At 37.9% G+C, this 26206-nt stretch overlaps 2 protein-coding genes across 2 annotated transcripts in view; both read left to right on the top strand.

Annotated features, from left to right (window-relative positions):
* Window positions 1–10695, top strand: part of TMC3 (transmembrane channel like 3) — a 45977-nt gene extending 35282 nt beyond the window's left edge. Inside the window, exons 18-22 of the mRNA XM_075205922.1 lie at window positions 1540–1665; window positions 3857–3935; window positions 4020–4059; window positions 7909–8170; window positions 9764–10695. Of these exons, the coding sequence (XP_075062023.1) occupies window positions 1540–1665; window positions 3857–3935; window positions 4020–4059; window positions 7909–8170; window positions 9764–10592 (1336 nt within the window). The 3' untranslated portion in view covers window positions 10593–10695. The remainder of the gene's footprint in view (window positions 1–1539; window positions 1666–3856; window positions 3936–4019; window positions 4060–7908; window positions 8171–9763) is intronic.
* Window positions 10696–14785: 4090 nt separating this feature from the next.
* LOC142151842 (pseudouridylate synthase 1 homolog) lies at window positions 14786–24906 on the top strand. Its single transcript, XM_075207898.1, has 6 exons — window positions 14786–14810; window positions 17472–17574; window positions 18238–18387; window positions 19982–20113; window positions 21580–21685; window positions 22566–24906. Exons 2-6 carry the CDS (start codon window positions 17479–17481, stop codon window positions 23222–23224), a joined length of 1143 nt encoding a protein of 380 aa, XP_075063999.1. The 5' UTR covers window positions 14786–14810; window positions 17472–17478; the 3' UTR covers window positions 23225–24906.
* The last annotated feature ends 1300 nt before the right edge of the window (window positions 24907–26206 follow it).

Genomic DNA, 26206 nt, shown 5'->3' with positions numbered 1-26206 from the left:
ATTAGTGGTGCTATATAAATAAAGAGATTATGATGATGAACAGTGTGCTGCAGGTGCTACAGGTGGACAGTGTGGTAAAGGGGGCAGAAGTGTTATGAAGGGGGAACGGTTGTTTTTTTTCTTGCATTATTTATTTTTATTATTTAAGATTTATATTTTATAATAATAAAGTATTGGTTTAAGCAACACTAAAATAACCTCTTTTTCATATTGATAAATACATATTGTACTGAAAACCACCCTTTTAGGATGGGCCACTACTTATGGGCCAGTACTGTGTGCTTGCCCCCCAAACTAAAATCTGCCAGCCAGCCCCTGATCATCATAGATATCAATGTTCTTTTATAATGTAGCAAAGCTATATATGTATATTGTATGCATCTAACGCTTTTAACTTTTTAATTGACATATGGCTTCTTCGGTCACCTTTCTTAGCTATGTTCATGCAAAAAGAAAAATAAATACACAAGGCTCAGCAATTTTTTGGGGCAATTTAAACAGGCCCTTCCAAAAGAAAGACACACAGTGGCATTTCCAAGTATTTGTTAGTAATTAGTGAGTCGCAGTCCACAGACAACATTAGAATATTTACAAGGATTCCATTAGGCACTCTCCCTGGTCTACTATTCCCAAATAATTCCAACTTCACAGAGTTACAAGTCACAATAAATTAAGTTTTTTTCTCTGATATTTTAATAATCCCAGCAGCACTTGTCCAGATGTCACCATATAAAACTCTGCAACTTAGATGAGGAGCATTTTGTTCTGGCCAACTTAATTCAGTATGTAATCATATCCCTTCACTCGTCCACTAGATACTACTTAAACAGCTGACATGTTTCATCCCAATTCCTGGGATTTTTTCAGCAGTCTAAACATTTACATCAAGTGCAATACATCAGCTTTTCTTTCTGCAGATATAAATGACATTTTGTAATATACCGCAACCTAAGTTTGTAGTAAGTAAAATGGCCCCCTTGATCATTTTATTTAGTTCTTAGCTTTTATTTAGATCTTTGGCTACCAGAGCCATTTATTAATGTTAATGGGATCTCATCCTTGTGTACACTACAACGCACTGTATCATTGATGAGTGCATCATTAATCACTTGGCATTAAGTACATGCACTCCTCAGAACTTAAAAGTATGTACATTTTACACCTATAACACATGCATTTGAGCTCATTTGGAGACACACAGATGCCATATTAAAACGCGAATGATATGCACTTTCTAATGTATCTAGGATCACACAGCATATAGCATGTTTTCCATCAACTATACTAAGTACATATAAATTAAATCCAAATAAACACTAATGTTTTTCATTATACAATAGCTTGCTTCCAACTGTACATTATTACAACTTCCAATTTTTAGGAGACATCATATCAGTATACTGCTATGGTAATAAATGTACAAGATGTGTAAAAACTATTAAGAAATGTGTGAAATAACACAAACTTTTCTATCACTATCTGTTATAAAAGTTTATCATATGTACTATATAAATAATTTTGTGGTAATTATCTCAACAGTGGACAAGAGAAAATTTATGACATCATTTCAGAAACCATTGAAACAGATTTTCCTGCTTGGTTTAACAAGGTGATGAGCTATGTCAGCAGTCCTGTCGTGGTCCTTCCTGCTTTACTTCTTCTCTTGTAAGTGCTCTTTGAACCATGCGCCTGGCTTCAAACACAGCCAGATATTCCAAAGTCAACATTAAGACAGGAGTGATACATGACTAAACAGCCAAGGTTAAACTACAACATTGGTTTTGCTATATGGCTCACGGTTGTAAATAGAGATCATTGACATTTATGAAGTCAGCACACTTGAGGATTCAGTGAATACTGGACAGACATGTATGCAACAAGTCCTATAGTCTTTTGGAGAAAGAACATGAGTTGCTTGTGCCAATAATAATGAAAGACCCTTGGTTCAATTTTCTCCTTATGTAGTATTGTGCTAAAAAATGGCTTATTATGTTTTGTGTGGAGATATATATATATATATATATATATATATATATACACACACACACACACACACTATATGGACAAAAGTACTTGGCCACACCTGTTAAATATTGAATTGAGGTGTTTCAATCAAACCTGTTGCCATGCAGTCTCCATTTGAACACATTGTGATACAAAATCAGTTTTTCTGAAGAGCACAGTGAATTTAAGGGCTAGATTTACTAAGCTGCGGGTTTGAAAAAGTGGGGATGTTGCCTATAGCAACCAATCAGAGTCTAGGGGGTAAATGTATGAACATGCGGGTTTTTCAACACCCGCGTGTTCAACGTGTTCGGCGATTAAATTTCAAGCGGAGCTGCATTGTAAAGGGAAGCTTTTTACAGCGGTAAATCATAACCAGGTAATTTTTTTATTCCATTTTAACTTTAAAAAGAATAACAAATGTTTTCTCCATGTTTTATAAGATAATCTGTTGTTATGAAAGTATTCACCCTTTTGGCATTTTCATGTTTTGATTTTCTTACATAATTGAATAAAAAATAATGGATTTTGATGGTAATATCAAACAACTTTGGGGAAAAAAACAACTTCAAAGAATTTTCTTAGGTAATCACCAAAAATAGACAATAATTGGTTACATAAGCGTTTATCTAATTGTTTTGCAGTTACAGCCATAAGTCTACTTAGGAAAGTCTGTACTAATTATGCACTTCTGGACATCACAGTTTTCACCAATTCTTCTTTGCAATATTACTCAAGCTCCGTCAGGTTAGATGACGACTGTTAGTGAACAATAATTTTCTATTCAATCCACAGGTTCTCAAAGGGATTGAGGTCTGGGCTTTGACAGGTCCTCTCCAGGGCATTTATTTTTTTGTATTTGAACCCCTCCAATGTCACTATTGCTGTATCCTTTGGGTCATTATCTTGCTGGAATATAAATATTCAAACAAGTCCTCTTGCAGAGTTGTATATATCTTGCTCCGTATTTTTTGCTCTCTAATTTGACAGATTTTCCATACCCTGAGGTAGAGTAGGATCCCCATAGGATGTGTCATTGTAGAGATAGTGTTCTTTGGAAGTTTCCTTCTTACACAGGTACTTAGTTTTGGAGGATGGCCTGTTATAGACAAACACAGTTGTGTGGTGTTCTCTCTATTTCTTTTTGATAGACTTGACAGTGGTCTGATGGATATTAAATATCTTTGAAACCTTCTTACATTCCTGCCCTGATTGGTGCTTTTCAATAACGTTTTCTTGAATTTCCTATGAATGTTTTTTTGATATTCATAATGAAACTCTGGTTTAGAAATACACTAACTGTGGAACCTCTCACAGGTTGCAAGTTCAATTTTAACTATTTAATTGTTCACAAGTAGACTCCAATCACATTAATTATCGAGACCTCTGAAAACGATTGTATAAGTGTTAATGTATGTGTATTGTGGCAAAAGGAGTGACTTATGTAATCAATTATGCCTGTTTTTTTATTTGTCATAAATTAAGACAAAGCTTTAGAATTGTTTTTCTACATAATTACAATATTTTGATTTCATGATGTAAGAAAATAAAATGTCTTAGGGAGTGAATACTTTTTATAGACAATGTAATGGTAAATAAAGTCAAATTTGAGATTCCAACACAAATTTTTATGTTTAATTAACTTAATTTTCCTGACGTGGAAAATAACCCTGAATGTAACATTTTAAAATAAGGTGTAAATAAATTAATTTGTTTTTTACCTAAAAATGTTTTCTCTCATTCCACCCCTTTCAAAAATATCTGTCTTGGTCTCATTTTAAATTAAATATTGTCTAGAGTTTTTATTTGTATTTTGTTTTCTGTGCATTAAAATTATTTTTCTTTATTTTAGTATGTTAATATATTACCTTCAGAGCATTGCAAGGTCCCTGAAGTTCACCAATAATCAGCTAAGAGCACAGATTCAAACTGTAAGTACAGGTTTGAGGAGGTTGTATTGAGGCCTATTTGGTGCAGTAATCATCATCATTATTAAAGTGTATTTTATTTTCTAGGACAGAACTGAGGACAAAAAAAAAGTTCAATTGACTGTAGGTAGGTTTTGTCATTTTAAAAATAATATATTTTAAATCAGAAATCCATATAGGTTTATATTTTTTCCTTACATAGCAAGTTAAGTACCTTTTAAGCATACACCTGATATTCATTTTTCTTAGGTGTCTTTCTATAACTCATTAACTCCTTCTCAAAATCTCTCTGGAGGTTACAATTATGACTGCCAGCTACACATACACAGAGTCCCAGCTTTCAGCATGTCATGTGATTGCAGAGAGGGGGGAGAGAAGTATTTTACAGTACACAGAGCTCAGAGGGACGATCCAAAGCCTCTCTGCTCATTACATCGTGTGCCATGTGACTGTGGTTGCCATGGTGGTCCAAGACACTACGGAATTAGAGGCCATTAATGGTAGCCTGAAGAAACAAACCAAGGAAAAATGGTAAATGCCAACCAAAGTGACTTAAAGTTTGTGCTTGTTCAACCATGTTTGGCAACTCTAAGCAATTTTACTCAGTAAATTCAGCTACAATTATATTTTGGTTTATCAGTAAGAAAAACATAGCGGTCTAACATCCTTTTGAAATTATTTCCTATGAAAAGGACAAAGCAATCATTTTGCATTAGGGTTTTACAACGGTACTCAAAACGCCATGTAAGTCATGCTTTCAGGGTTTCCATAACTGAGCACAGGTGATCTAGTGTATTTAACTTAATCCGCAATTATCCCACCTGCTCACACAGACAAAAATCTTCATATCATGGCCTGTTGTAGGTACTTGAGTATCAAACTGAGAAAAATTTCCTCTAGAGGTTGGTACGGTTTTATTTTTTGCAGAGATTGGGTGTGGTATAAAAATGTGTCAGACTAAGTACTGTTTGGAAAGGGATGGCAACACTGAGAGCAGTGGGTCAGGTTCATATACTTAATACACAGTCTTGAGTCACATCACTCATTACTGAAAGGCTGTCAGTAGATTTCACTTACAGTGCACAAAACTGATGAGGAGCAGTCAGCGCCGGTGCTAGGGTCCTTGGCGCCTTAGGCACAGTGTGAAAATCGGCGCCCTCCCCCTTTAAAAATCGGTGCCCCCCCCCGCCGTGGGTACCCTGTCAAAATTGGCGCTGAGCTTCCCTCCCCTCAGCTCCCCTCCCCATGTCTTTCTTTATCTTACCTGCATGAAGCTGCTCCACTCTGCTCTGTCTTCTCCCCTCCCCTCACAGACACTGTCGGGCCGTGATGATGTCATCATCACGGCCTGTCACTGTCAGTGAGCGGAGGGGAGGAGACAGAGCAGAGAGGAGCAGCTTCATGCAGGTAAGATTAATAGCCCCTTTTCCCCTCTCCTCCCCGTGGATTTCCGCACAATTTTAAATGACCATAGTCATTTTTTTTAATTTTTCCCTGCAGAGCCCGGCGCCCTAGGCAATTGCCTAACCTTGCCTAATGGGAGCGCCGGGCCTGGGAGCAGTGCAAAACCCTCTTTAAATACATTACCTGTGATTTCCTCTGGTGAGCAGAAGTATTCCACGAAAGTGCTTAGATTTGCAGAGGAAAGATGACGGTGTCTGTGAAGAAGCACGCGACTGATGGGAGGTGTCGAGTTGAGTAGAGTATTTTATACAAAGTGCACAGCACACCAGTGCAAAACAAGATTTAATTTTGAGGAGCCAGACTACATAAATGCGATACAGTATTCGATGAGATGAACACATTTTCAACGGCGGACGCACAGCCATTTACACCACGCAAAAAGACTTGTCCTCTCCCTATACTTATAATGGAATGCAGTTTCCCCCATGAGCATTTCTAAACAATGTAAAAAAAAAATCTTCAAACACATAGAGTCAAATGTCATAAAACAGTCCTGATATCCCTTCACTTTCATGACTAATCAAAGTCATAAATGAGGCTAAAAAAAAGCCGTATTTTAGAAGAATCTAAATGTTTTATTTGACGAGGGATGTTCTAAAGTCATAGGAGGTTGGAATTTGATTACATTTACACTTTTGCACAGGGCATCTCTTGAAAATTTTCCAATTCCCCATCCACCTAGACGCATTTCTATCTTGTGGAGAGTAGGCATGATCTTTAAAGTCTGCAGAGGGGACCATATAGACCAGTAATGGGCAACAGGAAGCCTCCAGCTCTATGACTCCATTCTGCTTCACAAACATATAATGCAGATAAGATTAATAGCAGCTCCAACTGTGCATTGCTAATACATCACCATCCAGGCTAGCATGGATTACTTGACGGCTCCTTACGTATTTGTCTTCTATTCCATTCTTCGCACACTCTATGGCTTAAAAAAATGGTGACCAATTGAGGTTGAAGTGAGCAGTATAAGCAGGTGAGAGGTGATTTGACCCCCAGTAAATCTGCAGTTATAGGAACACTGCTGTGGCAGAGAGGAATGTCAGTATCAGCAGAGAATTAGAAGTGTAATCAACGGAATCTCAAGAGGCTCACTCTTATCAATGGTGAGTGCAATATGTGGGGACATGATTCAAACATATATACTTAACAGTCATTACATACAACAGATACATATCATATTTGGAAATGATGGGGGTCTGACCCTGAAATTCAAGGTTTCCAGGTTCATATCAGGACTTGACTAAAATCTGAGGATCACTAAGAACACAGTTACTTAGTGTGGGTAAATGGGGGGTTTGAGTGACATATCAGGAAGTCAGAAGAGAGTATTTTGTGTCAAATGGGAGGAGTGAGTGGCAAGTAGAACATCTGGGGGTAAATGTATCAAGCTGAGAGTTTTCTGGCGAGTTTGAAAAGTGGAGATGTTGCCTATAGCAACCAATCAGATTCTAGCTGTCATTTTGTAGAATGTACTAAATAAATGGTAGCTAGAATCTGATTGGTTTTTCAAACTCGCTGGAAAACTCTCAGCTTGATACATTTACCCTCTGAGTGACATGTGGGAGTATTTTGTGTTACATGCGGATCTGAGGGCATGTGAGGAAATTTTGAAGATAGTGGGGGGGTCTGAGTGGCAAACAGGGGCATTTTGGGATGATCTGGGAGTGTGGAGGCTATTTTAGGGATTTTTTTTAACTAATAAAATTAACCTTTTGAAGGCTAGAAGGCTGCACATGCGACATTTTAAGTATATCAGATTGCCCATCACTGGTCTAGAAGCACCAGACCAAATCGATTTGCGGTGTACATTCAGCATTCAGTGCACCAAAATGAAAAGCAATCATCTGATTGGTAGCACCAGATGTTATACAGTTACCTGAACCGTTTTCATAATTTTTACTCAAAATGCAAATTTCCCAATAGTCCTGAATTTGGCTATGCTTTCCTGATCTGCAGCACAATAAAGAGGATTAGCTTACTGGGAATAATGGGCATGGCTCTAACAGAATGTGGGCATGGCTGTACTGATGTGGGGTATAGACCTATTTGATTTGCTTTTTTCAATGCTGGGAGGTATGCAAGATGTCTGAAAATTAGAATGCAAAAATAAAAACAAAATAGTATCCATTTTATGGGCTCAACCAGTTTGCAGCCTGTGAATCTACTTGATCAATATTAAGGAAGCCTGACTTATATTCATAAAGTACTGGTTCCTAGTAAATTGATGTGCCACATTCTCATAAAATGGCTATATCAACTGTGTTTAGTCATACCTTCAGTCTCTATTTCAGTGGGACTGTTTCCATTTGTGGACCCCAAAAGAGGCATGTCCCCTCGGTGATGTGTAAGTGTTTTGGGTGGATCTGGGTGTGGCTTGGGGAGATAATGGGAAGGGCTTATTTGTGACCTGATTTTGCTTTTTTAAGGTATAGTGCAAGTGACCATTTTAGTGGACTTTTATCTTTTTTGGAGTGACACTGTATATAACCATATTTTGTGTTCTCAGCCCGATTCCAGAATACGGATGGACATGATAAAAAGAGAGAACAAGACAGTGACATCATCAGCCAAGAGTCATCCCTGCATTCTTCCACACCGAGAAAGAATGGCAGCGTGGTGAACTTTGAGTCTCCAGTCACCAAACGCAGCCGGATACAAACTATCACGCAATCTGCTCCACGTGCGGTTGTTCCACAAACTTCAAATGTAACCCTGAGCCCTTCTGTGTCCAGAGTAAAACCACCGAGGGCAGAACATGTGTCAGCCAGGTACATACCATGTAAAAATAATACTGAGCATTATTGGGTAAATATGACCTATAAAAGATTGATTTAAATAGAATTGTACCCACATTACAAATATGATTTACTTTCACTTTTATACTTTTTACAGGACCATATTTCTAACTCTGTAATGGTAAAAGTAAGATTACCAATGCCTGCTAAAGGTTAGACTTGTCATTAAAATATACATAAAGCAAGGAATTCAAGCAATCAGTAATTATTTCCCCCTTATGACTAGTCCATGTCACAAACAGGAGAGGACCACTCCCTCAGGAAACCCCTCATCCCATTATCTGTACCTGAAGTCAGGAGCATGAATGGAACAGACTCACTTTATATTCCTGCCCTGTCACTACACTCTTCTTTGGCTGGCCTGATTTATACGAATCATGCCAACATGGGTTCATCTCAACTTCTAGGCAAATACTATGCCATATCTTTAAAACGCATTATCTTACAAAATGACTAACATCCTCCGGCCCTCTTTAGTAGCACTGCAGAGGACTATACAGAGCCACCTCTCTTGCATAGAGATCACAGTTTAAATTGGCTCTGTGATGCTTCTCACTTCAAGTAATGGGCAGATTTGAGGAGTTATCAACTCCTCCTTTCTTCCCCCTAATTTGCTACATTGTGGGGAAGCTATAATAGAGGAATAATTGCTCATCCCTCAAAAACCCCTTTAATACACAATTCAAAACCTACTTCTATATTTCATGGCTCTTCCCTTGTATTTCTGCTTAATTTCTGCACTCTTTTGTGGTTCATAGGTTTTATACCTACTTTGCCAATATGACTATATCTAACACCTTTTGCGTATGCTGTTCCTTATGTTTGGAAAGCCCAATGTTCCAATGTTAATATTCTCTCCTCATACCTTCACACCACAAGAACCACTTGCTGAGTAAAGCAGGTTTAAGACTATGACCTCTGGTCTGCATTTTGACCCTTATATTCCTGTTTGACTTACCCACTAATCTGTCAATGACCTTTTTTTTGTTTCCCCATAAATTTAATTTGACTGTAAGCTCCTTAGCCAAGAACCTCTTCCTTATATTTCTTTTATGCCAATACTCACAGTGCAGTATTCCATGAAAAGTGTTGTGTAACCAATACAGCCATATAAATAATGCTATACCATGTCTGCCCACATCCCAGAATAAAATAACACCAGGACAGAATTGGCCATGCCCCTGATACAGCCACACCATGCCCTGGTCTGCCCTGGCACACTGCCAATCTCAAAGCAGCTATATCTTCTGTGAAAATTTAAATAATGACTATAATATCTTCATTCAACAACATTTTCCAATTAAACGTTACTGGTGTAGGCCAAACAATACACTCACTTTTATACACTCACTTGCGTTTGACTCTACTAATCTCCACAGAATATTTCTCTTCAGTTGGGCACTGCAAACTGATTACTGAAATATGTGATGTGTTGGTGCTCTGTGCACTCCCTCCACTCCTTCCCCATTCCAAAATAGAGAAATGCTTCCGCCTTATACAGTAATAAATAAGTAGAACTTGCAGTGAAATGTTGACATGTATGCACTAATGCAGTTTTGTTTGCAGGTCAGCCAGTGTAAAGTTGGGAAGTTCTAATGATGTCTGTAGAACAAAGAACTACAATCCAGGAGCACAGAAGAAGCAAGCTGAAGATGTACAATCAGAGCCTTTGTTCAGAAAAGGAATCAGACATATAACACCTGAACATCATGGATCCAGTGCACCAAGTGTTGTCTCTCACAGGCCTCACACAAGATATTTTATTGTTAATGAGCATGAATCTCGCAAGAAACTCCTACGGTCAACATCTAGGCTACCAAGACACTTCCGAATGGACGAGTCTGGAGACATAGTGGAGTTGTACCCAAGAAATGTCAGAAGATTTGTAGTTCAGACATCACGGCGGTCTTACTCTCCGCACCTCAGCGAGGAGGAAGAAGAACTTCAGAGAGATTTAATCCGTAGATCCAACCGTCCTCGTTCTCTAACAGATCTCCATCACCCTCCTCGCTTTTACATTGGTGATCGTACAGAAAGAGACCTAGCTCGGCTGCAATGTAAATCTTGGGAAGGAGGTTTCCAGACCGACTCAGAAAAGACACATCATCGCAAAAAATTACATCTGAGGAATTTTGACCTTGATGAACACTTTGTGGAACGCCACAGGAAAGTGAAGTCAAAGCGCAAACTTGACCCTTGTCTTACAGAGTCTGACTCAATGTCTAATGCATCTAGCAGTGACCAGCAAAATAGCAGCACTGACCAATACATCCAGGTTATTCATAATAAAGACAAATACGTCAAAGCTAGTGGAAAGTTAACTAAAAAGAAGTCAAAGGCCAGTGTGGACTTAAATGTCTCTCCGTTGAATGAATTAATTTGTTCAAATGTGTAAAATACTTTCCATACAAGCTATGGGCTAGATTTACTAAACTACGGGTTTGAAAAAGTGGAGATGTTGCCTATAGCAACCAATCAGATACTAGCTGTCATTTTGTAGAATGCACTAAATGAATGAAAGTTAGAATCTGATTGGTTGCAATAGGCAACATCTTCACTTTTTCAAACCCGAAGTTTAGTAAACATACCCCTATGTCTCCTTTCCCAAAGTAATGATACAATACCAGTCCAATCACTTACACAGTAATCTATATTAATATAATAAGCCAGAGCGATGTATACCTGGATTCTGTTAGTTATAGTTCCTCACACAAAATCTGTCAAAACAAACGTGTCAAAATACCATAGAAATTGTTCCCTCGTTGTACCACACAATTTTATAACGCCACCCTTGATTAAAACCACAACGGAAGTGAGAACATATATTTATGATGAGACAGGAAATAAAATATAAAAATATTAAAGGAGTATCTGTACAGGAAATATTATTATATTCTATTTAATTTTATTGGTGTAATTATGAGCTTTATTTTGTTATTGCTTTAATCTGTAATGTTTCTTTATGTTACCTAAAATAAAGCAAAATATGAAGCAATCATTGGAATGGCACATATTTAAATAAATGATCCAATATAAGAGGGAAAGCTATCACTGTGTTTGAATGTTGTTATTACAACAGGGTTTCAGTTTGACTTGGTAATGAATTGTAAAGGGCTTGACAGTTACAATTGACCCTCCCCCCGTCACCGTTTTTCTTCTATCAATGATTTACAGACATTTATCAGTTTAAAGAGAACATGTCACCAGGTTGACAGTTAATCATTTTATTTATTATATATTTTTTTTGGACATGATGTCCTTAGCTGTGTCTCCAATTCACCACAAGAGGGAGCCTGTAATTTAATGTGCTAGATATGCAAGTTGCTACATTTGTACTTTGAGTAAAGCTTCAAACTGAACTATGCTATGTATAACAAAAGAAAAAAATTATTATCAACATGAACAAGTAGATTTACCCTATATAATCTTTTTTTAATCACTTTTTTGTTCTCCCAAAGCATTATTCGCTATCTTAACAAACAAGAGACAAAAATATGGTTTCCAAGTATACAGTGGATGCAAAATAGTTATGATTGTGGCATAAGGGGAATAATACAATGCTTGGGAGCTCTCAGACACTGCAACACTTAGACAGGCTAGAGAAACATATATAATTGTTTCATGAACAAGCGGCTTTTGAGAACTGCAACATACTCAAGAGTATATATAGTAAAATAGGCAGAGGTTAATCATCATTAGCGGGACGCAAGTGTAGTTATTAAACAAATGTGTGATCTTACTGGTAATCATTGCTTACAAACAATTAAATTAAATGGAGATATAGAATGCACATAATAATGCACATTCTACTTATAAAAGTTATATATGGTTATATAGCTGTGAATTATGTATGCGTGTGATCAACGTAATATCTAAGGAGCTTTTAGATATTACAAGGTACAGAAAGTCTTGAAATATATATACCAATCAGCCACAACATTAAAACCACTTGCCTAATATTGTGTGGGTCCCCCTCGTGCCGCCAAAACAGCTCTGACCCATCGAGGCATAGTCTCCACAAGACCTTTGAAAGAGTCCTGTGGTATCTGGCACCAAGACGTTAGCAGCAGATATGTTAAGTCCTGTAAGTTGCAAAGGGGGGGGGGGGGGGGGGGGCTCCATGGCTTGGACTTATTTTTTCAGCACATTCCACAGATTGTCGGATTGGACTGAGATCTGGGGAATTTGGGGGCCAAGTCAACACCATGAACTCTTTGTCAAATTCTTCAAACCATTCCTGAACAATTTTTGCAATGTGGCAGTGCAATGTTCTGCAATCCTGCAGAAAGAGGCCACAGCTATCAGGGAATAAAGTTGCCATGAAAGGGTGTACTTGGTCTGCAACGATGTTTATGTAGGCGGTACGTGCCAAAGTAACATCCACATGAATGCCAGGACCCAAGGTATCACACTTCCTCCGCAGGCTTGCCTTCTTCCCATAATGTATCCTGGTGCAATCTCTTCCCCAGGTAAATAATGCACTCGCACCCAGTAGTTCACATGTAAAAGTAAGTGTGACTCATCAAACCTGACCACCTTCTTCCATTGCTCCATGGTCCAGTTCTGGTGCTCACATGTCCATTGTAGGCACTTTCGGCAGTGAACGGGGATCAGCATGGGCACTCTGACCGGTGTACGGCTACGCAGCCCCATATGCAGCAAGCTGAGATGCACTGTGTTCTGACTCCTATCTACCATAGCCAACATTAACTTTTTCAACAATTTGTGCTAGAAAAGCTCTTCTGTGGGATTGGCCCAGACACGCTAGCCTTCGCTCCTCACGCACAACAGTGAGCCTTGGGGGCCAATGACCCCATTGCTGGTTCAGCAATTGTCCTGCCTCGGACCACCAGGAACACCAGACCTGCCATTTTGGTGATGCTCTGACCCAGTCGTCTAGCCATCACAATTTGGCCCTCAGATCCTTACACTTATCGATTTTTCCTACTTCCAACACATCAACTTCAAAAACTGACCGCTCACTTGCTGCCTAATATATCCTACCCCTTGACAGGTGCCATTTTTACGAGATAAGCAATACTATTCACTTCACTTAGCAGTGGTTGTAATGTTGTCACTAATTGGTGTATGTATGGATATGTGTATATATATATATATATATATATATATATATATATATATATATAATGAAATAATTACTGTGGGTAATGCATTAAAATTGCCTACAAATGCATAAATCTATATATATATATATATATATATATATATATATATATATATATATATACACATACATACATATATATATTTATGTACAAATATATATATATATATATATATATATATATATATATATATATATATATTAATAGTTGATTTTAACTATATGTATTTTTGTATTTAATCTGAAATTTAATCCGGTCAAACTTGTCATACCAGACATGGGCTGGAAACTACATGACTCACAAGGAAAAGATTTTTCATACATTTTTGCCCATTGTGTGTTTAACCCATTGGCTTGTGACACTTTCTTTTAACTTCACTTCCATCCAGCAGTTCTTGTGTTCACATGATCCTGAATTGTGTACTGCTGCCAATCTGGCACCTTATGGCTCACTATCTGCTTATCAGCATTATATTGAATATTTATATAAGACAATGTGCATTAGGCAATAGTCTAGCATTTTCAGCAACATAAATTATACATAAAAATTTGTGCATACATTTAGTGAATTTTCAGTAGGGACCAATTATCAATACCACAAGTGCTTTTTATACACCCTTCCCTGGTATATCACAGGTACCTGTAAAGTGTAATTTAGATAAATTGGGGGTCATTTATAAACATGAAAAAGCTGTTACTTCCTGTTTTGCGATGCACATGGCTGAGCACAACAATTTTGTGTTTATTACTGGAGGAACAAATAGTTGCTTCTTATGATGGGCATAATTTGAGATATCTGTAATAATCTGTCTAAACTCGGGCCAATGGGATACCTTTTGTTCCAAGTGCATTTCATAGAAATCACATATCAATATGTACACATAACCCAAATGCAAATAAGTCAGGAAATTGCAACAGGGATCAAAACCTAGCAACAATCAAAACAATATAAGCTGTATTATTTAAAAAAAAAAAATCATATTAAATTAATAATATCAATATTAGTGAATATTGATTCAAAACATTTACAAATAATAATAATAATTAATTATTATTATTATTATTATTATTATGAAGAATACACGAATACAGTCTATATCCAGATGCCTTATAAAGGCATAAACTTATGTGTGCTTAGCTTATTGTTACATGATTTGTTTGTAGATCACAACAATCACTCAAAATACATTATACACACACCAACTATATGTGTAAACTAACTTCAATATTGTCTGCAACAAAACTTTAAGCCCTTTTCTTGTTAAGCGTTACTTTGAAAATTGGTTAATATCAGTTTATAGAAAAGACACATTTTGCAGATCATGATTGATAGAAAGTGTGAGTAAGGGAATCAAGTTAAAATAAAACTTCCTCACCTGTGAAACGCTTAATAAAGTTTTGCAGTATTGAATTGGCTGGCGCAGGGGTTTCTGGGAGTAGTAGTTTATTTCCCCATCTCTCGTGTTTCCTGTGTGTGATCAATGAACGGTACTGTGTTTTCCCGAAAAACTCTGGCTCTCAACTTGTTCATGTCATTAGTATTTGTCATTGTACTTATTTCCACTGTTGTTTTTTTGCGTTTAAGAACTGTACAAACCATTCTGTGCCCGGAGGGGTTAAGCTATGATAGGACAAAGTAAACAACTGGTTTGTTCGGCTTATTATTTCTCTTCTATATAGACAATGCAAAGCATTGTTTCTTGTTAATAATAGCTGTTAGTTGCCAACAATTGAAAATAATTTCCAGGGACATTTTACTGGTGGGAGGGTGGATGACAGCATGTTACACACAGGGCAGTCCAAGCTGATCTTGGTGCACCACTATCTCGAGCATCATCACCCCTAATATTTCACAGATGAAAAAAGGTCCACACCCAAGAGCTAGAGGAGGCGAGTCTTGCACCTCTGAAGTGGTGGTGTCTCTGCCCAGCCCATCATCATTAATCTGGTAGGGCTGCCACACATAATAGTGTCATGTTGTATAAACATGGCCACAACCTGCATACTATCTGACACAAAATAAGATAGCATTGAAGTATAAAAAAATAAATATAACCAGTTGTGAAGTGCTGTAAGTTTTAAGGCATGATATTAACATACCTCTCATTTTACTTTATTCCAGTGTGTACTTGTGGGTTTACACAATGCATAGGGAGTACACAACCCTGACAGTATGGAGATGACTATAAATATAATATAAATATATAAGTATGCCTTTGATTTGCAGTGCTGAGTTACTCTGTAAGTCTGTCTAATGGATGTGATTCCTCTGCAATCAATTGGGAAAACTGATGAGAATGGACTGGATATTAAGGATCAGGTGCAGTGCATGTAGTGAGCTCATTGGTAGATCACTAGTTAGATACGAGGGGGTAAATTTATCAAACTGCCAGTTTGAAAAAGTAGAGCTGTTGCCTATAGCAACCAATAAGATTCTAGCTGTCATTTTGTAGAAGGTACTAAATAAATGATAGCTAGAATCTGATTGGTTGCTATCGTCAACATCTCCACTTTTTCAAACCCACAGCTTTTTAAATTTACCCCCAGATCTCTGAGATCCACTCTCCCCAGACACTGCTCTCTCCTGATCTCACCTCAGTGACACACCACCTGTATACAGCTCTCTGCCAAGTCCTACATTCCACCCCAAACACACACGGTGACTGCTGCGGTTGTTGAATCACAACACGGGTGGCCCCATTAGGTCACCAGCTTACCTGGAAAGTCCCAGTGACATCATCCTCCAGAGACAGGCAGACAGCCAATCAGCTTGTTTTCTGTGCAACCCGGGTTGAAAATCCCGGGTTGCACCATTCATAGTGCAGGCGACCCGGGAATTACCCCTCGATAAATCCCAGGTTGAAGACCCGGGTTTTTAGACCCGGGATTTTTGACTTGTACCATTCATACTGCACCAAGACCCGGGATTTTGGTGCAGTATGAATGGGGTATTATACAACTTTCACATAACACCCCTGCAATTTCCCGGGTTTTTCAAGCCGGGTTTTTGCCGTGTCACAGAGCATCCCAGTTCAGAGGCCCAGTTCACACTAGACCCGGGAATTTCCCAGGTCGACCCCATTCATACTAAACCCGGGTCTGCCCTGGCAATAAGTGTGAGTCATCACAAGAGGAGCTTTAATTGGCTGAAAAGTGGTGAGGTCATTTAAAGGGGACTTTTTTTTTGCACACAGATTAGGCCAAAGTGGGTGGTGACTGTTCACAGCATTGCTTTCTTTAATCATGGTCGACGAGTCACTATTGTGTAGCCTGTTTAATTGCGTTTTTGGCTGTTTTGTAAAGCAAATGGTTTATAAAATGCTTTCAAACTGTGCTTTGATTTCCTCTCCTGTTATGACCAGCAGCTCACGCACTTTTTCCTCTAGCCAGTGTGCCATGCTTTCGCCGATCTTTCTTGTCTGCAGCATTGAAATGATGTCATCGTCCCTAATCCCCCCAATCAGCTTCTTTATGTGAGACCTGGGTTGAAAAACCCGGGTCGCATCATTCACACTGTAGGCGACCCAGGACTGACACAGGAATAACCCTGCAAAAGTCCTAGGTCTAATCACCGGGTCACCAGTCCCGGGATTGTGCACTGACTTCCTTTCACACTGAGCCACGACCCGAGTCGTCGGAGCTCGCCTCGGCAAAAACACCAGGTTTTATAGGCGGTGTGAATGGGGGTATAACAGATGCTGGCCAATGTTACTGGGGTGCTGAGCATTGCATCATTTTTTTTGTTAAATTGTCCAATAGAAGATTTTTTTTTTTTGAGAAATAGACCCCAGAGTATCACAAAAAGAAAGAAAAATAAAGTGAACATTAAGTCATTTCTATGCTGTCCTAGACATGTACATAGTGACCTATATGGTAAATGCATACTTGTCTGGCAGCTATAAAAACTGCAGCACAATTTATGTTTGTCTCTAGAGTATTGAGAATTTTAGGTAAGGTGGCAGTGACCAAGAAGGTTCTGGTTCAGAAAGGAAGAGGACAAGGAGCGTTATAGCTAATAAGATAAAACTGCATATTCTTTCTCTAAATGCACTATACAAATGAATGACTTTTGAGGATAGCCATCTCTAACAAACTGTGTAAACATTGAAAATAATGCAATGATTTTCCATATTTTTTATGTTTTATCAGGGAGAAAATGAGGAATATTACACTTGTGGGTACTTACTCAAGGAGTATCAGTCAGAAAAATGTTCTTCGCTCCATAAGTATGACAGTTGGATTTCCATGCCAGGTACGGAGTTACTTTTCAACCTATTTTAAAGGGCCATTACACATAAAATACCACTAGAATTATATAAAATTGCTATGAAGAACATTCATAAATATATATGTAGAAGCTGCTGCAGCTTATCAGACAAGATCTGAGATAAAGTTGTGATTGTGGGGGGAGATCTTTTCCTGTCAGTAATTGCAGTCAGCCTATCCCTAGACAGAAATGACTGATAAGAAGGAACAGTAGCTTGCACTTAGCTGCTTAGCAAATGAAAGTACAATGAGAAATATCTAGTTCTGTCAAGGTATGGGAACTTTTACATACATATATATTTCTGAATGTTGTTAATATTAATAATATGTGATTGCATGTTATAGCTTCTTTTATATATGGCAATTTGTGTGTTAGACTTATGTTTTGTGGTTTTAAACAATGGTAATTAAATGAAAATAAAGCAAAAACAATATTGTTTACATATCTTACATATATTTTAAGTATATCTGTGCAGGTTGAATTGACTTGCTTTCTCTTAGCTGTCAGAACAGCTTTTTTTCACCCACTAATAAAAAACATTCGATGGTGGCAAATGTTGCAGCCACTTTTCTAACCCACTACCTCATCTTAGCAGTCTGTTTATGAATCAGTTGTTATGATCACTTGTGTTGTCTTTATTCCCTTTAGAGCGTAGTAAATAAAGAGAAGACATTTGATCAAGGTTTATGTAAAGAAGCCACAAGTGATCCTAAAGATGTGTCAGAGAATACCCATACAATTCTAAAGAAGTTTGCCATGTTGATGGCTTACTGTGGTAGTGGATATCATGGTATGCAGGTAAGTGTTTTCAATTTATATAGTTTCTACTGCAGAACATTGCGTTCGTTATTTTAGTTCACCCACAACCGTGTATTTATAACACACGTGACTTGGGCAACAGAATTGACGTTTCCAGAATCACTATCAGTTAGTTGGAAAGACCTCTGACTCATTTTATAGTGCTTCCGTCATGCTTCTAACAGTCTATTCCAATTTACTCCATGGAAGGAGTTTGTTGATCTTACAGGTAGGTGTCCTTTACTGTTAAACAAGGAAAACATTGATCAAATCTAGCTATTAGTTTATTTGTTTAAAATAAATGTGCTCTTTCCAAATGGTTTTTCATTCATATATAAAGACATTTGCAAATCAATTAAAAGTATTGTAGTCCTTGTTTCCGGAAACGAAAAAAAGAACACAAATGCTGCTGGACGGTGATAATTTCATACACTCAGAAAAAGGTGTGATCAGTGAGCACCTTCACTTACAGCTACTGCAAGGTGTAACGAGGAAGGGAATACTCAGGAAAGAAGTAGTTTTAAAACGTCTTGGGGTTAAATGTATCAAGCTGCGGGTTTGAAAAAGTGGAGATGTTGCCTATAGCAACCAATCAGATTCTAGTTATCATTTATTTAGTACATTCTACAAAATGACAGCAAGAATCTTATTGGTTTCTATAGGCAACATCTCTACTTTTTCAAACCCGCAGTTTGATAACTTTACCCCTTAGACTTTAAGGGAGGAATTCAGTTTGGAGCAAAGTACCGACAGAGCCTCGCAGGCATGTTCTGGTTGGAATCTCCGCTCATTTTACCTCTCACCTCAGAGAGGTAAAAGTGAGCAGAGATTCTTCTACTGTAATAACCAGAAGTCTTCGAAGGAGCACATTATGCGAGGTTCCGAGGTTTATTGAATTCCCTGCTAGGAATGGTGATCAAAATTCTAGAAATAAAACCCTTAACCATAAAGCCCCCAGTCTCAAGCATCAGACTAAAGTAGTGGTTCCCAAACTTGGTGCCACGGCGATCTCACAGGGGTGCTGCAGCCAGGGCCGGTGGTAAGCAAAGCAGGTGACTACTTGGTAACTGTTTTGGCTTAGGGGTGCCTTGAAAAAATTATGGAGACCCTAAGGGTGTCTCGAACTGAGAAAGTTTGGGGTCCACTGGGCTAAAGGATTATTTGTTCTGCTATTTTTCAATATAGTGGAGTTAATAATGTTTTTGGAAAAAACAGGGGACATGAGTAAGCAAACCTAAGACTATCATCATGCAAACTGTGGGGGATTCCATATGAAGCAGTCTTACTAATCAATCATTTGTTTTAATTTACTATGATAAACCATAACAAAAAATGTCAAGAAACTGATCTTGTTAGTGGGCAAACTAGTTGTAAATAGCAAGTTTTTTTTATGACAACTTGCGTTTCGTAATTTAATAAGTGATTAATTCTTGGTATATTGAAACTTGTATTGTGATTGTCAGCGATTATGTTACTAAACATTAGATCAGACTTAAACATCTTATTTGTTAAAGCATATTGTGCCATATATATTGTTTCCTTCTTGAATGTGTGAAGTTCTGCAGACTAATAGTGTTGATTCCATTCCATACAGTTAACGAAATCCGGTTTACCGACTATTGAAGGAGAACTCATTTCTGCCCTCGTACAAGCTCAATGTATTCCTGAGACGTATTCTTCCGATTTACAGTTACTGCAATTCCAGCGTTGTGCTCGCACAGACAAGGTAGTGAGAAAGGAAAGAAAATATAGCCATATAAATATAGTGGGTTTATTTAGTCTTACATTTTATGTCAAATATGTAGATCTTATTATATAGAACATATGGTTTATCTGCAAATACTCACTCAAATATGTTCAGACTAAATCGACCCTAGTGTGTGTGTGCATCTGTGTATCTTTAGAGGGGTAATTAGCTAGTAAGCGCTACTGCAGCAAGGACTAATGTGACTAAGTAAAATTTCCTAATAGTAGAACGCTTTGTAATATATTGAACCTATACAAGTACAAGATAATAATAACATTACAGTGAGAAAGAATCACCACCTCAAATATTACACACATTTAGTTATAAAAATCTTTTTATCCTGCTAAAGTATAGGAATATTTATTTACTTTGGGTGGAGTTCCCTAAACTATAAAATACACCTTTCTACTTGCCTGGGCTCCAGAGGTTCAGCTCTGCTCTCCTCACTGCTACTTAGGCAGGCTTGTTTCATCCACTTGGCTCGGTGTAAGAGTGGGGTCTTCATCCAGAAGTGGAGCGAAGACCACAGAGGTCAGATTGAATCTGGTCACTCAGCAGGTTATTATTATTATCTTAATAAAAAGACAGTTGTTGTCAGCGTTTGTCCTTTACACTGGATATGTGTGTGTCGCTAGCAGAATGAAAACATGAAGTATTGATTCATATTTTGATCAAAATATTAGTAGGATAATTAGCATGCATCCCAGGGTCATTATATGCAGGTCCTACTGACTATATGCATCAAACACCATTAAAATGCTATTAAAATCAGATGCACTAACTGTCCAGGTATAGGGGCTTACATCTAACAAGGGCTGGCTTGTGAGCCACACCCAAATGAGCCTTATATAGGCCTCATAGACAGCTGCTAAGACAACACAAGGCAATATTTTGAAACATAATCAGAGAAGAAGTGAACCTGTGCTCGGTTAATCCTATATAATATGGGATTAAACAAGCACAGGTTTATTTTTTCTCTTCAGGCTCCACTAGCTGTCTGGTTCTGTGTCCCACACATGGAGAGATTACTCCTTGTATGGCCAATTTAACACCAGTCATGTGCATTCTACACCGAAAACATCACACAAAGATTATACTAGAACACTGTGCTAAATGTGGGAGGCGTTTCACCTGTCAGTAATGTTTTATGGAGGCAATATTTATTTTTCTAGCAGAGTTGCAGTGGAACACTGCATTTCAAATTCATGGTTCATACCAGAATATTTCAATTCTAAGATTTAGTGGTCTGTTAAAATAATTATATTTAACAATCCTTTAAATCAATCGGTATATGTTGTGTCCACACTGCAAATATCTCTTCCATAATGCAAGTATAATTACTTAGAAGCTATACCACTGCACACCCAGATATTTTATTATATGTGGTTTTTCATTTGAAGAAGAAGTCATTAACCCAACTATCTTTTTCTTTTTTTTTTTGCAAGGGAGTTTCTGCTTTGGCTCAAGTTGTCTCTCTAAATCTGTTTGAAACATGCACAAATCCTATGGAGAAAATCAACTCCTACCTTCCACCAGAAATCCGTGTATTAGGTACATAAAAATCATATCAGCATCACCAAATACTGAAGTCTGTTATTTATTACAATGTAATATTATTTTCCAAAATCATATTATTGCTCAATATGTGTTGAAATTCAAATGGCCTTATTATGAGTATGCCTTTTGGGCTGATATGTTTTATAAAGAAGCAGTTGTCATGTGAAACATTGATGAACTTGCTTTTACAATACCATCTACAATAAAGCCATTTTAACTGCATCAAGTATTGAGTGCAGTTTTGATTTTCCAAAGTGGTTTGGAGGAAGCTGGAGGATAAACCTGTAACATGCAACGATTGACCAATGGAACACTTGAATGCTGTATTATCTCTGCTGCCAATATGAACTATTTATTTTACTTTATAGAGATCAAACAGAAAACATTGTCCTTGTTTTCTTAGGAGGTAACCGTTTTATATGATTGAATATTATTTTATTTTTTATTTAAATTATTTTGAGTTTTCCCATAACACAGTTACACCAATAACAATGAAAATGGAAAAATCAGGGGGGTTGACTAGGATTTGGAGGGCAAATGGGTTACTTATTCTGGAAGAGGGAAGGAGAAATGGAGACCCATCACAACTGTTTGAGGCTATTGCCCCAATCCATAGCCATACACTCAGTGGTCGAAGTGGAAATTTAGAAATGGTGGTATGAATATTTAGAAGTAACGGTATGGAAAATGTAATGGGAATGTAAGTGAATGGAATTCGATAGTTTTACAATCAAAGCAGTAGGAAAAACGGCAGAATGGAATATACACAGGTAAATAATAGTAACATAAATTGTATAAAAAACAAAATATCAATAATGAGATTAGGTCCAATGCCTGTTTGTCTTCTAAATTCCCTTTTCTGTTTCTTATTCAGGCATAAAACGAGTGCCAAAGAGATTCATTTGCAATAAGATGTGTGATGCACGCACCTATTCATACACATTGCCCACGTTTGCACTCTCAAGATACGCTGGTTCTACTCCTGACACCAGCTTCCGTTTGCCCCGAGAAGACTTCCACCACATCATCAGACTTCTTTCCTTCTATAAGGGGACACACAATTTCCACAACTTTACAAAAGGAAAATTGGCTGATGATAAAAGTGCACACAGACATATTTTTGACATTTTTTGCTCTGAGCCATTTGTCCGCCATGATGTGGAATTTGCACGCATACTAATCAAAGGACAGAGCTTCATGCTGCACCAGATCCGTAAAATGGTTGGTCTTATCATAGCATTGGCACAAGGAGTTGTTTCAGCTGATTGTCTTCCTCAGTCTGTGCAAAAAGACAAGGTCAAAATTCCTATAGCACCAGCTTTAGGCTTAGTATTGGAATTTACACATTTTGAACATCATAATCAACGGCCTTACTATGACAATAGCTTACATCAAAGGCTTACCTGGGAAGAAGTTTCACCTACTATAGACGCTTTCAGAGAGGAGAAGATCATACGAGTCATTATTGGGGGAGAATTACGCGATCTTTCCATGAGTTACTGGCTAAATCAAATTAGTACACACAGGCTGTGATATTCTGTATGTGGAACACAGCTAAGTAGTGCACACTGTAATTTATTGTTGTTTTATCTAGGTCAGTTGAAAAGGACTTCTCAAAAATATGAGATCCTCCACAGTCAAAAATGACATAAGATTTTGAATATGACTTCATCATCATCATCATCACCATTTATTTATATAGCGCCACTGATTCGGCACCTTTGCTATAAAAAATTGATTTGTTTTGGTTTATTTTCTTTTGGACAGAGATGAAGAAATGTCTGTCAAACCTGCATTAAGTAATTCAATAATCCAATTAACAAATGTCTCTCAAAAAAAATCCAAAATGAAAACCGTTTCTTTAATTCAATTAGACCATGTATACTAAATATTGTAATGATTGGTCATTATGGTGTATATGTAAGTATTCACTTAATAGTAATTCATTAACTTTATGTATATATATTGATAAGGGGGAGGTTTAGAATATCTTCAGGGAAAGAGGCATTATGAGATCTATATAAAGTTATAGAGTTATGACATTCATGTATAGGTTCAGCACAGTAGGGGCATGCAGAGGGAAGTCACCCAACCAGGTCCTGGCCTAGGGTGTCCACTGTTCCAGAGGCAGCAGGCTGATCATTTATATCTAAGAAACTTATAGTTTTTTGTTACTTTCTATATATGTTTTTTTTAGACACAGTATCAGTGGACACATACCCACCAGTATAAAGGAAAATCAGATTGGGACCATGGAGCTCTCTGACAATGTGTTGAGTATATGGGCACAGTAAAAGTGTGATAAAATATTTAAATCTGGGCAAAACTGCAACTTAGTCAAAAGCGTTTACTTTTTGGGTACAAATGTTATCCATACAAAACCGCTCTTAATGCTGTATTCCAGGTTAAATTGTTTAATTTGAACTCATCTGCTCCTGCCCCATAGTGAATCCCCGGGAACTGCAAAGTTTTGCCTGGGGCTCTTCTGTATCTGCAGCTGTCAAAAAAAATTGCGGAAAAATGCAAATGGCAGCTTGATACATTTACCTCTTGTTATCCGTTATCAAGTTATTTGTGTGTTATTTGTTAAACAGTAGGTGTCTGGTCTTTGTATTATTTTGTTTATTATGTATTGTTTTATTTATCATTGCTGTCTGTTTATTATGTAATACTGTAAATGTCATGTACAGCACTGTGGACCTTTTGTGGCACTTTTATAAATATAAGATAATAAAAATACAAATTTAACTCACATTTTAAATTTTTCATACATTCCCTTTAAATGTACAAACCGTCACACTGATGAATAAAACAGATGTTTCATGTTTGGGTCCACCAATTGGATTCTGTGATACTAAAAGCAGATAGTGAATGAAAAACATAGATTAATGGTCAGGCTTGAATAATTTTGTTAAATCTTAATGGGGTGTTTTGTTTGCTAAAAGCAGAAATGTTTCCACAGCTCCCTACCGACATCAGGTGATTGTTCTGTTTAAGTTTGTCTTAACCTTGCTGGACATTGGAAGCAAATACAGATAATCCAAGCTCGGATGAAATTTACATTTTTGGAATAGCACATAACTTTGGAACCTTTCAAATTGTCAGGAGCATACTGGGCTCCACTGGCAGGGGCTTGTAGCTGTGTATTTTCAGGGCCTGATTAAGGGTTCCAGCTGCTCCAGGCTGCACCTCCACTCCCACCCCCCAACCAATGGTTTCTCTTGTATTCAGTTACAAATCTGTAATTATGTATCTTAATTTAATTATTGATTACTGATACAAAATGTATATGAAGACACTTTGACCACTACATATATATTATTATTTCAATAAATAAACACAAATACTTCACTGCTGCTGTTTAGATACTTCTTAATAAACTATACAAAAAAAACATTCAACTAGCCAATTCAACCCCCCTCAGCTATTTTTATCAACCCTCAGCAGTCAGTTTGTGACCCCCCTCATCCATTTCATCACCCATAAACCACTCATTTGCGCACCCACCCCTCCCAGCCAATTAATCACCCCCCCTTAGTAATTTTTTCAACCCCCAGCAGCCAATTTATAACCCCTTCCAGCAATTGCATCAACCATTTTCCTTAGTCAATTCATCATCCCACCTCAGCCAATTTATTAACCACTTCCCTATCCAATTCATCACCCCCAGCTAATTCATCACCCCCAAGCCATCAATCAGTTGTGATTTCATCACCCCCCCAGCCATCTACCCCCCACCACAGACAATGTATCACCTCCTCATTTCCCTGATTTTTAAGAAGCAACACTTACCTTTTGTAACAATTGTCTTGTCTGAACGCAGAGATCCCTGGGGAGATAGATACACGTGTTAGCCTGGTTTAGCACTGACCGAACAGAGGCGCGGAGTTTTCCTGGTCTTCACCAAGAATCGCCGCAAGGCAGGATGGACTTTAGCGTCCAGGAACACGCAGGTCGCGGCCCTCTGAACAGTCACTAGGCGTAACACAGTGGAGAGAAATGAAAATCCGAAAGCAGGTCAACTAGCCGAGGACTGGTACACTGGCAGAAGCGAGGTACAAAATCAGTATGCAAAAGGGAAGACTAACAACAGGCCGGAATCTTGTACACAGGCAGTAGTGCAGCACAAAATCAGGATCCAAGAAAGAGGTCAAAACAAGCAAGTACTGGAACACGAGGGGTTAGCAGGCATAAGCACTTTCCAAGAAGGATTCACAAAGAAAACCAAGGACAGCAGCAATATAGCATAACAGGAAGTCAGTCTGAGTATGGAAACCTGTTGCTCTGACACGGTTAGAGTGTCAGGGGCATATTCAATTGTCGGCGGGATCGCCGAAAATCCTGCGATTACTCGCTGGATTACTCGCTGGATTTCAGCTCGCCGCTCCCTGAGCCGCGAGCTGAAATCCAGCTACAAATTACCATATTGACTGTAGTTGTTTTTCTGCGGCGCGGAAAAACAACAATTGAATATGCTCCTCAGAGTGAGTTTTATATATACTGCAGAATATGCCG

The sequence above is a fragment of the Mixophyes fleayi genome, chromosome 4 (assembly GCF_038048845.1).
Source record: "Mixophyes fleayi isolate aMixFle1 chromosome 4, aMixFle1.hap1, whole genome shotgun sequence".
NCBI classification, from domain to species: domain Eukaryota; kingdom Metazoa; phylum Chordata; class Amphibia; order Anura; family Limnodynastidae; genus Mixophyes; species Mixophyes fleayi.
This window is presented reverse-complemented; position numbering and strand designations above follow the sequence as displayed.